Consider the following 14,498-nt stretch of genomic DNA (forward strand, 5'->3'; position numbering starts at 1 on the left):
TATTCTTAAATATGGTTTAATACTCTTCTCCATTTCTGTACATCACAACACCAAGATTTCGCTGCTTAGATCTCTCTGCAGAGGCTATAGAGAATGCAAAGGCTACGTTTTTCACCCCCTCTTATTTATGTGTTTGCATGTGTAAGTGTAATACATACCAGTATATATTGATACACACATCAATATATAATGCAATATATATCACCGAAGAGAACACATTGATTAAAGAAATACAAAAATTTGGCATCATTTCCAAACTTAAATAGTAAAAATAAAAACTACAAAAGGAGCTGCATACCCTAAATGTATCATGTGAAACAACAAGCATATTCAAAAATGTAAATTTACATCCAATTTCTCTGGTCTTATCATATCACATTAGACCCATTTACAATGGCAAAACCCTAAGGTACTGCTGTGAAGAGAGCATGTTTACTTGCTCTTGGGTGTTCTGCAAACAAACAGCAGAGCCCAAAGCAAAAGCCTGTTCCGGTGAAGCCTCCCACATCGGTGAACACCAAAGAATTGACTCTTCTCACTGGGGGTTGAGACATCAGGTTATACATTGACAGACAGTTATTTGGACCTCAGAGCACAGTGTGAGAACCAGAAGCTTTACATTTAAGACATACTCCCTTCATTCAAGTGAAACAGGATTATTGGAACGATAGGCAGGTCTGTAACCTGGGAACAAAGAGTTGGTTCAGACCAATAAAGCTACGAGTGACTGAATCAAGTCAGTGAAGAACAGCAGTCAGGCACTAAGTGTTGAAAGTACCCAATTTGAAAACCAAATGCACCCCACTACCCTAGTCACTGGGGTGGTGGTGATACCAATTGACTTAAAAAACCTTTGGTCCTTCAAAGTCCATTCAGTATACACTTTCTCATTGCTAGCACTGGGCACATCCTATACACTTTGTTCACTGTCACCACATCGAGCACGCCATGACTTGCATGGGCTGGGTTCTAGTCCACCTTATAGCCTAGCTATGAAGCATAAGCTTCAGGTTTTCAGGCCAACTTTTTAGATCCAACATGGTTTAGTCCATTGTGCCAGAAGCTGTGTCCCATCCCTTCCCACCCCTTCCCTTCCCACCCTCCTCCCATAATTTCTCATCTGAGAGGTGCTTTTAAGTCCCACATTTGAAACAGATGCTCAAACCCCACCAAGGGTTTATAATTACATGCAATCATACATGTCTTGTCTGTCGTCCCGGTGAAAAATCTTGCATTTCATTAAAAAAAAAAAAAAAAAAATCAAAACATTCACATAATCTCATGCCACCCAACACAAGGAAACACGACCACCTCCCTTTTTACCAAGGGTAGACCCAAGCAAAATAAAATAATCTTTAAATTTCTTTGCTTCCACTAAAATTGTTTGTTTTATTTCTCCCAATCCCAGCAAATAGCACAGAAGCCCAACCATATCCATCCCAAACTGATTTCTAGTAGGCTAGGTTTATGGGGACCCTTGTTAAAGTAAATGATACAAAGGGCTCCCAAACATCGGGCACAAATGTGTCTGCCAAACAGATGAAAGTAAACAGTGCACTGGCCTCAATGCTTCATGAGTCAGTTTGACTTTACAATGCAATCTGCATCCTTGAAACTGACAGTTTGGGGAGGGGGTGTGTGGGAGTGAGGTTGAAACTGCCTCCTATTAGCTCACCCTTTCAACATTAAACAGAGACCAAGAGAGAAATGGTTCCAACATTTCACCACATGTATTTCTTCTTATGCAGTCTAAGCTGAGAATGCCATGTAAATGGGTCACTGCGAAATGCAGCAATTTAATTTTTCTCCAATCAAAATAAGAAACAAACCAGTATGATCTCGCTTCTATTAACTTTTGAAGGTTTACAGCAGTTAAAGTATTTTGCTTCTATGTATGAAGGTTAAAAAAATCATTTTTTTTTTTTCATAAAATACAAGAGCAACCAATTTCACCATCAAGTAAAAGTAAAAACTGGGATTCTTTTTAAATTAGTCCAAAGTGGCATTTAGGAACTTAGTTGCAGGCTGCTGCGCTGACACCATGACAAACCAATGTACAGGGTTGGGTCTGGTTTTGTTTCGGTTTTCTTTTCAGTATCCAATGCTCATGGATTAAGTTCTGGAAATGTTCCAATTGTAAGGCAGGGATCTGTTTGGATTCCACCACGGGTATGCTCCTTGGGTTGGATGCTGGAGGGTGAGGCACATTTTGCCGGACCCATGTCGACTACCTAGTAGTCATCAAGGTCAAAAAATTCATCGTCTCCTCCTTGGTATTCCATTCCCTGGAAATCTACTCGGTACCGCAAGATACCTAGAGAAAAAAATCAAAGGGTAAGTACCAATGTTCATGGAATAGGGAGGGGTTGCTCTATAAGGGTAGTCCATTCATTTGCAGAATTCTAGAAAGCAAAGAGTGACTGATTAAAATTGTTCCAGCTGGGTGTGGTGGTGCACACCTGTATTCCTATTGACTTGGGAGGCTGAGGAAGGACTGCCAAGTTTGAAACCTGCATTGATAACTTAAACTTCATCTCAAAATAAAATAAAAAGGGCTGTGTGAGCCCCTTGGTTCATTCCCCAGTAATGGAGGGGGGAAAAAAATCCAAATCAAGTTGTGTAGCCACCTGCCTCAAGTAGATCATGAGTACACTTTACCTGAAATTACTTAATCCAGGAGAGGCCCTGGCCTGAAACCCTTGTTTTAAGTTATATTTGCTGATTTGCTACTCACCTCCAATTCCACCAAATCCTTTCACAAATTGGGATCCTTCTTGTGACTTATCTGTGACAATTTCCAATGTAGCTCCAAATTTTTTATAGTTGTTAGCAAACCATTCCAAGAGGGGCATGCTCTCAATCAGCTCATGTTCCTGCCCCGTCTATAGATGCGACCATGAGAAACAAAAATATTATACACAATGAAGTTCATCTTAACCCTCTCAATCCCTCTTTCCATCACTCTAATTCTCCTACTCATTATGCATATGTATAAAATGTGTGTAAAATAAAGTGAATTCTGGTTTCTGGTAACAGAACTGAAATAGCAGAGAAATTCTGATTACTTTATACTTTAATACTTCTCAGGCTCTACCCTTTAATGAAACATTAACAAATTCTTCAACTTATGATTCCTACTGTTGATTCCAGAAGTCATGCTGTTGCTCACTCATTCACACCCCAGAAGAAGCATGCCACAAATGCTTTTGGGAGCAGCTTCATAAAGGACCAAGTCCTCCAACTCATAGAATTTTAAACTGGTATACATTTACATCAAATGCAGAGAAGCCACTGCAGTGGAAGAACTGATAAAAGCAAAGAAAGCAGTATAGGTTCACAGATAGCAGAAACTATTCAAATTATTTCAAGGATAACAACAATGTTTTCCTGACTGCTTAATTACTTAAAAAGATCTGCAATAACCATTCCTAGGCCCCCTTCCTTGGAATCAGATCAGTGCACGGCAAATAGAAGCTGACCCCTTCCTGCTGACTCCCTAACTAGTATGAGGTTTGGTCTCCCAAGGCTGAGAGTCTGTGCTTCCTTGCGTTTACCACCAAAGAAAATAATCACATACCTCTTTGTCTGTGAAATGAGATTTATCCTTTTCTTGTTCTGGAGTTAAATAGAGAATTTTCTCCTCTGTAGTTTAAAATGAAACAACAACAACAACAAAAAGAACTTGTTAATCTGGCTCTCATGTATTAATAGGTATGAGCCCTGTGACATGAGATGAGAAAACGTCTCCTGGACTCATTGTATTAACCTCCTTTCCTACAGAGTTTAGCATGCACTCAGCATCTACCAGGTACACTACTTCTACCATAAAGACATATCAAACAACCAAAAGAGAGTGGTACATACAACTGCCTTCTGGTTGCTTCTGAAATCAGCCACATGTCCCCAAATGCCCACCCCAGATTTCCAGCATACACAAGAAAGTAACAAATAAGAATCTTATTTTCTAGTTTTCTTACCTTCTGTGCCTTGGCAATGAAGAACATATCTCATTATATCCAGATTTTCATAGACTATTAGAATCTCTACAGCGCCCATTTCCAAAGCCTTTAATGTATCTTCAACACCAAAGCAGTACTTGCCTGTGTCCTGACTAATTTCATCAAAGTATCGTCCTGTGGATTAGAGACAGGACAATAAAACATACAGTTGGCTGACTATCCACAAATTCAATGAACTTCAGATCAAAAATATTCAGGAAAAAAGTTACATTTGCTTATGTGTATTATGTACTTAGGTCTATGATGGATGCATCTGTACTGAACACATACACCTTTTCTTGACATTGTTCCTTAAACAATATATAGCATAACAATTATTTACACAGTATTTATGTTGTAGTGGTTATTATACATAATAATCTAGAGATAATTTAAAGTATACAGGAGGATGTGTGTAGATTATATGCAAATACTAAACCACATTTTATATAAAGGACTTGTACATTCAAGAAGATTCAAGATTGTGAATCTTCTGCAGATACTCAGGGATGATTATATATTACATTTTCTCTTGTAGCTACAAACACTTATTAGACCTAACTAAGGAAGATTAAAAATGATTCCATGAAGGCAGAAAATTTTATGAAAATGGTAAATCTTCTATATTTTCAGTGCCTTTTCATACATACAGTTATGTACGTACCTACATTTACACACAAATATAATGAGCAAAATAGATGCATTTCATTGATACCTATTAATTTCTTCTCTTGAATGAATTTCACGTTGGAGAGGACTTCAGTAGATAACTCAATAGCTTGGTTGAATCCATTTTCACCACCATAGGATATATCAACTAATTTTAAAACTTTTGATTGCAACCTCTGATACAATTAAAAACAAAAATAAAAACATTAGCACTTCAAAATACCCAGAGGTGTTCAACCTCTCAGCCACATTCCCAGCCCTTTTTATTTTGAGACAGGTCTTGCAAAACTGCTTAGGGCCTTGCTAAGTTTCTGAAACTGGCTTTGAACTTCCTATCCTCCTGCCTCAGTCTCCTCACAGGCATGTACCACTGTGCCTTGCTAGCTCTTTCACTTAAATAAAAAATAAAAAATAAAAAAAAAAGGAAGAAAAATTTTTAAGTTGCAAGCAACACTGAGCCTCAGCCCCACCCCCAGCTCTCACTTCTGAACCCCTATCACAAACCAAAAGATCCTCTGAATTTAAATGCTTTGATCCTTTTTTGGGGGTACCAGGCATTGAATCCAGGGCACTCAAACACAGGGTCTTGCTGAGTTGCCCAGGGCTTTACTAAGTTATTGAGGCTGGCTTTGAACTCAAGATCCTCTTGCCTCAGCCTCTGGAGCTGCTAGGACCTGGCAATGCTTTGGTCTTAAAATTCTGCCTGTCATACAGCTGAATTTCACTACTTGATTTAATTGCAGTTATAACTCAGGAAAAAAAAAAAAAAAAAGAGCTGCTAGTTTCTCTGAAATCAAACCATTTTAAAGCTAATTATGGCAACCTGCCTAAAAATGATTTCAACAGAGAAAGTATCCAGAAAAGAATGAGGCATTTTAAACTAAATGCCTATAAACCTGTTACTGTTTAATTCAGAGCTAAGTTTTTTCTTTTTCTTTCCTTTGCAGTGCTACAAGATTGAACCTAGGGCCTCATGCATGCTAGGCAAGCACTCTACCACTGAGCTATACCTCTAGCTCTCATAGCAAGGTTTTTTAAAGTCAGGGAAATATTTATGTAAATTCAAAAAGATATGCATGTCCCAGGGTAAATACAGAGGACTTACCTATTCCCACTTAGAGACTTACATAAAAATTGATCCATCTATTTCTCACTTACCTGATCAAACATATCAGATTGACTTAGTTCAGTTTTAAAGTCAGCTGATCCAGCTAAAACGAGACCAGCCACATTCACTTTGTCCCCAGAAATAAACAGCTGCACAGCAGTCTCTGCTACTTTCCGAACATAGTTATGTCGTTTTTCCATTCTTAAACGGGCAAAACGCAAGGCTGACTGACCTCCTCTACCTATGACACAAAAGGGTGATTATTGAGAAGTTATCCAAACACAAAAAGTGAAAGTAAAAGAGAAAAACAACAAAAAAAATCTATCCGAGAAATGAACAGAGAAATATAAATGTCCCCATTCCCTTAACCACATGTTTAGCAGAATAAAATGCTCCTTGTTTTCAGAAACTGACTTTCTTGCTAGACACAAAGTTAAAGGGCTCATGCATTACCATGTTTCTTTGGGAGATCCACAGTGAATTTGTGCAGGACTTCTCTTGTGTTTCCTTGGAGTGTGCCAAAAAGTGCACCACTGCCATCTATTACAATGAAGCCAAATTTGCTGTCATCTGAAAGTAGTGCTGTAAGAGCCTGAAAAATAAACGTAAGTATCACATAATAAACTCTATAGCTTTGCTAAGGTCAATACAAAACCTAGGAGGACACATGAGCCCTTTTACCCAACTCGGTATCGTATAAATACTGTGGTAAAACCATTTTATGGAATAATTTGTAGACTTCAGCTATAAACATGTAACTTATGTAAAATGGTGGTTGCCAGGGACTGCAGAGAAGAGGGGAATAGGGAGTCATTTCTTGTTTACTGTTTGTAGAGTTTTACATGATGAAAAGGACTTTGGAGATGGATGGTAGTAATGGTTGAATAACATGAACGCATTTAATACTACTGGACTGTACACTTAAAATAGTTATGATAAATTTTATTCAATTTTTAAATTATTTTGGGTTACCAGGGATTGAACCCAGGAGCACTTGGCTACATCCCAACCAATATATTTTGTATTTTATTTTGAGACAGGGTCTCTCTGAGTTGCTTAGAACCTCACTTTTGCTGAGGCTGACTTTGGACTCATGATCATCCTGTCTCAAGTCTCTAGAGCCACTGGGATTAGAGGCGTGTGGCACTGTGCCTGGCATAATAATTTTTTATGTACTTTACCACTCCCCCACACACACATAAAAAGGAAAGGCGAGGTTGCACATGCCTGTAAATCCCAGGAGCTTGGGAGGCTGAGGTGCTATAAACCCAGTGGGACCCTGCATCTAAATAAAATATAAAAAAGGGCTGGGGATGTGGCTCCAGGGTTAAGCATCCCTGTTCAATACGCAGTACCAATAAAACAAACAAAAACAACAATCAAAAAAAAAAAAAAAAAGAGAGAGAAAAGAAAACAACAACAAAAATCCATCCAAAATCCAAACTCAAGGGTTATAACTTCAACTTCTTCCTATTCCTTAATTTCATTTAGATAGTTTGTGGAACATTAACATTCAAATCTACCTTCCAAAAGTTGGACTTAAGCAGAGTTCTTGATCTATCGTAACAAATAAGATGATACTGTACCATCAACTCCAAAGCAGAAGTACATAAGCACAAAACTCAAACAATCTTTAAAAATATCTTCTAGTTTTGAAATGTTTAATTCCTGTGGTCTTGGGCAACATTAATATTATCTGGAAACAATTTCAAAATAGTTTCAAGGCTAACAATTCTGAATTTAATGCAGAAAACTTCTGGGTTAGTATTAAATGTCCTATTACTATTTCTCTGAAGAAAAAAATGTTTATATAGTCCTAGAGCCCACATAAGATATGTTTGCATGGTGAATTCCTTACCCCACCCCCAAGCACTGGAGACTGAGCCCAAGGGTGTTGTACCAATGAGCTACATCCCAGTCCTTTTTATTTTTATTTTTTTAAATTGTTAAAGGTAGGCCTTGAATTTGTAATCCTCTTGCCTCAGCCTCCAGAGTAGCTAGGAATACAGCAGCGTGCCACTGTACCTGGTCTTCACAATGGATTTTTGAAAACTACAGGCTTGGTAATCACTAATTGCCAGATAGCAATCTACTTAGAAATAAAGAATTATTATCCATTCCATTTTAACTAAGGAAAAAAATAGTTCCTTCAAAGGAATGTATGGGAAGCAAATTAACCAACTAAGAATCTATTTTCAACCACACCATGCTTAATAATTAGCATTAAGACATGAATACTGCACGTTAAAAATAGGCTAGGGTTTTATCTTAGTGGTAGAGAGCATGTACAGCAATGCACAATGTCCTGGGTTCAACCCCCAATACCCCCAAACAAAAATAGCCTTGTATTATCATAATCATGTCTGTTAGCTTAATTAAGGTTTTCAACGAATCTGCTAAGAAAGATTTTATTATTATTATTTTTTTTTTTTCCAGTACTGGAGGAATTGAACTCAGAGCTTTCTGCATGCTAATTACTTTTTATAAGAATGTATAATTACCTTATTAAACTGGACACAAATTGCAACATCAACATACCTCAATCACCTCTAGTTATTGATATCATATCAGTTATAGCCAAAATATGAAAAGCCAGTAAGATTAAACAGTATCTTAAGAGGAAACTGAGATTTAAAAAAATTAATTAGGAGGCAGACAACATAAGTAGCATATACTATTTAAATCAATAAAAATCTGCTTTCATCAACCCAGATACAGGTAAAAGTGACAGAGTGGCTAAGAATCTCTTCAACAAAGCCTCTTCCAGAAGGAGACTGTGGTATCTAAGAAAAAAAAAAGTCTGGATCATCTATGCAGTCAAACAAGATTCAACTGGAACCGGACTTCCTGTCAAGTTAGCAAAAATCATCTATTGTAAACAGTGTCGACAAATGTCAGTTCTAATTCCACTGTAGAGATTTTCCCCTAGGTCAATGAAAGGAAAGAGAATAAACTGGGAGCCAGCTGTGAATTCCTGATTGTTCTACTGTTGACTGATTTAGGTCACTCTAATGAGGTTTCCTTTCCACCATTAAAGTTCATCTTATGGCAGCTCTGTCACTCCAAAGTTTCATGGGGAAATGTAAAGGAAAAAACAAACAAGAAAAAAATACAAATACAACCATAAAAACTTCCATTCTTAAAAAAATTATAACTCGCCAGCTGAAAATTGAGCATATAGAGAACATAGGCAAGTTATCACTGTAAATAGGAGGAGAGAAAGATTAACCAGCCAATTATTTCTTTATCTCTAATTAGTTCTCTAGGTTAGCACATTCTTTGAACATGAAGAATGACTAGTGTCATAATAAATGTGAGTTATTTTATTTTTAAAAAATAGCCAGCTGTGTAAAATGTACCATTATTTCCCATCATGGTTTGGAAAACTGTAACAACTTCTCAAAAAAAAGGTTTGATACAGTTACTATATGACCTAGCAGTTCCATTCTTAGATATAGAATGAAATAAAATGAGAACATGGTCGCACAAAAACCAGTACATGAATGGTCATAGTAACATTACTTATAAAAGGCAAACAGTGGAAACAACCCAAGTGTTCAAACTCTTACCTCTGTGTGGAATTTGTTGTCACACAAATACAATGACGTATTAATTGGTTTGAAAGGTTCAAAATCAATGTTGACTTTCTTTTCCTTTCCTTCTTCTGTTACAATTGTTCCACAGTAAACAACCAGACCATTTGGAGGTACTGCAAATAACAAACAATTTCTCTACTTTAAATGTTCCCAGTCAAAAATTTAAATAAAGCAGAAATATCCTTAAATCTCTCAGAATTCTCTCCTAAATTTAAAAATTCTCCTGAGGTATTTCAGTAGAATTTATTCCTTCAAGTAAAGTTAACTTTCTATAAATAAAAAAGTTAAACAGCAATGCTATGGAGACATTGATGATGGCTGGCTGCAGGAAAACTTAGTGAATAAATCACCATGTCAGAATCCGAGTGGAAGATGCAACCAAGATAAAGCAGAGAACAAAATGATCCAGTTCCAGATTACCTTTGTTATAAAGTTTGAGTCTTTGTTGTACAGATGTAATGGCTCCCAGGACTGAAAGGCGGTTTACTCGTGACTTAATGTTAGATGCAGTTCCAAACTCATCTGCTAACATTTTTGCCACTCGTGAAATCTGGTCTTTGGGAGGAATGATCAATGATATCATGCTGGTGCCATTGCTGTTAAAAAAAGAATAACTCATTAGAGGTTCAAAGACCACTAAAGCAGAATTTACACAAGTTAGGGTGAGCTGCCCTTAAGTAATTATAGAAATGTTATTCTCAATGTGACAAGGACTATACTAGTAATATACTGGCTCACACTGAAAGTGTTTAATTATTTGAATGAATACTGAGTAAGATTAGCCATGTGAGGAAGGCACTTGAAGGGGATGCTTGCCAAACAAGTTATTTCCCCGAAGATGAAGAAAGAAGCTGTAAGTAGGCCTTTGCATGGCAGAGACTTAGAATCTGGGGCTTTTCAGTGGGAGACACTATGCCAGGACAGTACAATAAGTCTTTCCAAAGTCTAGACAAAATTCCACTTATTATTATCCTCTAAATTCCAAGCTTGCCTTGAATATTTTTAAACAATGACTTAGCACCCTAAGTGCTTTGATGACAGCACTAGAATTTACACTATCCAAATTATGAGACCAAAAGAAAGAAAGTAAAAAGACAAAACTATGAAATGGGAGAAAATATTTGCAAACCATTGAACCCAGAGCCTTGTGCATGTGAGGAAAGCACTCTACCATCTGAGCTATATCCCCAGCCCTGAGGCATTACTCTTAACAGTAAAAAAGTAGAAACCCACAAATCTGAAGAATGAATGGATAAACAAAATGTGGTATAAAAATACAATGGATTATGGTGGCAAAGCGCTTGCCTAGCACCACATAAAAAATTAATAAAATAAAGGCATTCTGTTCATCTACAACTACAAAAAATAAAAATAAAAAAATTACAATGGATTATTATTCAGCAGCAAAAAACCCCCCAATGATTTTATTTACATTATAATAAGTAAAACCAGTCACAAAAGATCACATATTGTACAGTTCTATTTAAATATGTAATGTCCAGAATGGGCAATCTAGATACAGAAAGTGGATTAGTGGTTGCCAGGGGATGGGGAGAGGAAGGAACAGGGTGTGATTATTAAAGGATATGTGTATGTGGTTTATTTCCAGGTTGATGGAAATATTTTAAAATTAATGGTGATGGTTGCATAACTCTGAAAGATTAGTGTACTGAGAATTTTAAAGGGGATAAGTTTTATGGCATGTAAATTAAATCTTAATAAAATTACCATTAAAGAATATATATATGGGGGATGGGTTGGTGGCTCAGTGGTAGAGTGCTTGCCTACCATGTGTGAGGCACTGGGTTCCATTCTCAGCACTGCATAAAAATAAATAAAATAAAGGCCCATTGACAACTAAAGAGTATTTAAAGGCTGGGGATGTGGCTCAGTGGTGGTGTGCTTGCCTAGCACATGCAAGGCCCTGGGTTCGATCCTCAGTACCACATAAAAATAAGTAAACAAAATAAAAGTATTGTGTCCAACTAAAAACAAAACAAAACAAAAAAACTATGGGAAAGACAACAGTACATAAGACATTGCTCTCTTTTTTAATATTTATTTTTTAGTTATGGGTGGACACAATGTCTTTATTTTATATTTATGTGGTGCTGAGGATTGAACCCAGTGCCTCACGCATGCTAGGCGAGCACACTCTGAGTCACAATCCCAGCCCCTCAAAGTGTTTTCCTGAGAAATGTGCTCATTAAATTACCAATGCTGTATATAAAGAAAACTATATTACATTGAAAATTAATTCCCAAAGCTGCCCTGACCAGGAAAAGAGGCTAGCTTTATTTATCACAATAGCTATTAGTATAAACTGAGAGGATTTACACTTTCAAGGAATCAAGTCTGATCTGATATGAACCAAAGCATGTTAAAAAATGTGACAATATGGGCTGGGGTTGTGTTGTGGCTCAGTGGTAGAGCAGCCCTCAGGGCCTAGCTTGTGTGAGGCCCTGGGTTAGTCCTCAGCACCACATAAAAATAAATAAATAAAACAAAGGTATTGTGTCCAACTACAACTAAAAATATAAATATTTTAAAAAATTGTGACGTCATTTTACAAACTGTGATACTTCAGTGAGTCTGTAAGAAAGTTACTTTTTTTTTTTTTTTAAAGAGAGAGTGAGAGAGGGAGACAGAGAGAGAGAATTTTTTTTTTAATATTTATTTTTTAGTTATCGGCGGACACAACATCTTTGTTTGTATGTGGTGCTGAGGATCGAACCCGGGCCGCACGCATACCAGGCGAGCGCGCTACCTCTTGAGCCACATCCCCAGCCCCAGAAAGTTACTTCTTGAGATCCTTATAGATCAGGTCCTTAAAGACTATAGCGAGTTTCATACTTATATAATTATTAGTGTCATGGGGGAATTGGTGGGGTCAAATCAAGACACATTAAATTGGGAAGACTGCCAGAATGTTTAAGCTTTATCACTAATTACTGAGCTTGTGTATTTTCACAGTAGCCCAATATGCCAGTCTTGAAAGGTCCTGGGTTCGATCCTCAGCACCACATAAAAATAAACAAGGGTGCTGTGTCCCAAACTACAACTAAAAAATAAATATTAAAAATAAAAAAATAAAAAATAATAATAAATAAAAAGAGAAGAGGGACTGTGAGGGGGTAAGGGGAATAAAAACAAAAAGCAAACATTTCTCCTTTTTTTTTTTGTTACTGGGGATTGAACCTAGAGGCACTCAACCACATTCCTTGAGCTGCACCCCTCCATCCCTTTTGAGACAGGGTCTCATTGAGTTACTTAGGGCATAGTTAAATTACTGAGGCTGATTTGAATTTACAATCATCAACCTCAGCCTTCCAAACTGCTGGGATCATGGGTGTGCACCACCACACCTGGCTCTCCTTTTTTAAACAGTTCTGTGGACTGAACCCAGGTACTCTACCACTGAGTTACATCTCCAGCTCTTTATTGTTTAGGGTCTTGCTAAATTGCCCAGGCTGACCTTGAATTTGTGATTCTCCTGCCTTGGCCTCTGAAGCAGCCATGCCATGGCAGGCTCCCTTATTTAACTTTATTACTGCAGCTGGGCACAGTGGCTACATCTGTAATCCCAGCAATCTGGGAGGCTGAGGCAGAAGGATTGCAAGTTCAAGGTCACACTCAGCAAAAGAAAGGTGCTAAGCAACTCAGTAAGACCCTATGTCTAAATAAATACAAAATAGGGCTAGGGATGTGGCTCAGTGGTCCAGTGCCCCTGAGTTCCATCCCAAATTACCCTCCTTCCCTCAAAAGGGATTGCATTTCCAGAAGACCTTGCCCAGGATGTTTTTTTCCTAGCAGTAAATTCTACAAGTCCTCTAGACAGAGTTTTATTTACAAGCAGGCAATTTGCTTATCAAATCCTTTTCACTATCAAAAATGGTTACTTCCAGATTGTGAGTTCAAGCAACATCTCCAAAACCAGCAGTGTTTGCTTAAAACCAAGAAGGCTTGTTTATAATAAACTTTATGAAAAAATTCCCAATAATCTACGAATTGGATAAAAGCCAATAAATGTGGAGAGTATGGTGTGTACTTTGCTGCCACCCCTTGGATATGGGAGCAAGTATTCCAGCCAAACCAGGGAATCAAGGAAATTTATGATAAACAGCTTCAGCTATCATCACACTTGGTATATGCTTCTAAAACCAAATTGCCAAAAATACCTTTCTGTAGTTTTATGTAAAACTCTGTAGACTAAGGAGTAGAAAAGGAATTTGCTGAGGCTGGAAATATTGAATAAGCAAATTTAACCTAAAAAAATGATTCGGAGACAGGCACAATGGTGCATTCCTGTAATCCCAGTGGTTTGGGGAGATCTCGAGTTCAAAGCCAGCCTCAGCAAAATCAAGGTGCTAAGCAATGAAGTGAGACACTGTTTCTAAATAAAATACAAAATAGGGCTGGGGATGTGACTCAGTGGTTGAGTGCCCCTGAGTTCAATCTATGGTACTGAAAACAAAAACAAACAAACAAAAAAATGGTCTGGGGACCACGACATCACTGGGTAGGGTGATGTAATCCCAGTGACTTGGGAGGCTGAGGCAGGAGGATCAAGTTTAAAGCCAGCCTCAGAAACTGAGAGAGGCCCTATCTCAAAATAATAAAAAGGGATGTAGTTCAGTGCTAAAGCACCCCTGGTTCAATTCCCAGTACCAAAAAAGTCTGGTCTGGGAGCTGGAGGAGTAAGTAGCCCAGTGGCAGAGTGTATGCTTGGCATGGGGTGAAGCTTAGGTTCAATCCCCAACACCTAAACAACAGCAACGACAACCAAACCAGTCTAGACTGCAAGTGCCACGTATTTTCTATGTCAACTTATACACACAAGAACATGAAAAGATACAAGATGGCAAAATGAAGAAGACAAAAAAAGTTTTAATACCAGCTTTACTGGCTTGTGATTGTTTTCTGATAAAAGATTCTAAAGGGGGTATACATTACCACCCTAGGGGCTCTTGGAAACTGTACGGACCAAGGGAATTCTTTCTTAAGGGCTCAGTTTTTTTTTTTAAAGCGAACATTCTCTGATTTACAAAATAGTTTCCTAGGAGATGGAACTGGCAAAGAGGCAATCAATAAGGAATGGAATGAGAAGGGGCTCTAAGAATGGCAGGG

General features: G+C 37.7%; 1 protein-coding gene across 2 annotated transcripts in view; it reads right to left on the reverse strand.

The window, feature by feature from the left end:
* Window positions 1-14,498, reverse strand: part of Etf1 (eukaryotic translation termination factor 1) — a 26,351-nt gene continuing 11,853 nt past the window's right edge. For both annotated transcript variants that reach the window (XM_015484594.2, XM_015484601.2), the window contains 9 exons: window positions 9,792-9,967; window positions 9,345-9,484; window positions 6,229-6,367; window positions 5,826-6,016; window positions 4,714-4,843; window positions 3,978-4,133; window positions 3,578-3,642; window positions 2,735-2,882; window positions 1-2,314 (listed from right to left, as the gene is read on the reverse strand). In XM_015484594.2, the coding sequence (XP_015340080.1) occupies window positions 2,232-2,314; window positions 2,735-2,882; window positions 3,578-3,642; window positions 3,978-4,133; window positions 4,714-4,843; window positions 5,826-6,016; window positions 6,229-6,367; window positions 9,345-9,484; window positions 9,792-9,967 (1,228 nt within the window). In that variant the 3' untranslated portion in view covers window positions 1-2,231. The remainder of the gene's footprint in view (window positions 2,315-2,734; window positions 2,883-3,577; window positions 3,643-3,977; window positions 4,134-4,713; window positions 4,844-5,825; window positions 6,017-6,228; window positions 6,368-9,344; window positions 9,485-9,791; window positions 9,968-14,498) is intronic.

This window comes from Marmota marmota, unplaced genomic scaffold (genome assembly GCF_001458135.2).
Source record: "Marmota marmota marmota unplaced genomic scaffold, marMar, whole genome shotgun sequence".
NCBI lineage: Eukaryota > Metazoa > Chordata > Mammalia > Rodentia > Sciuridae > Marmota > Marmota marmota.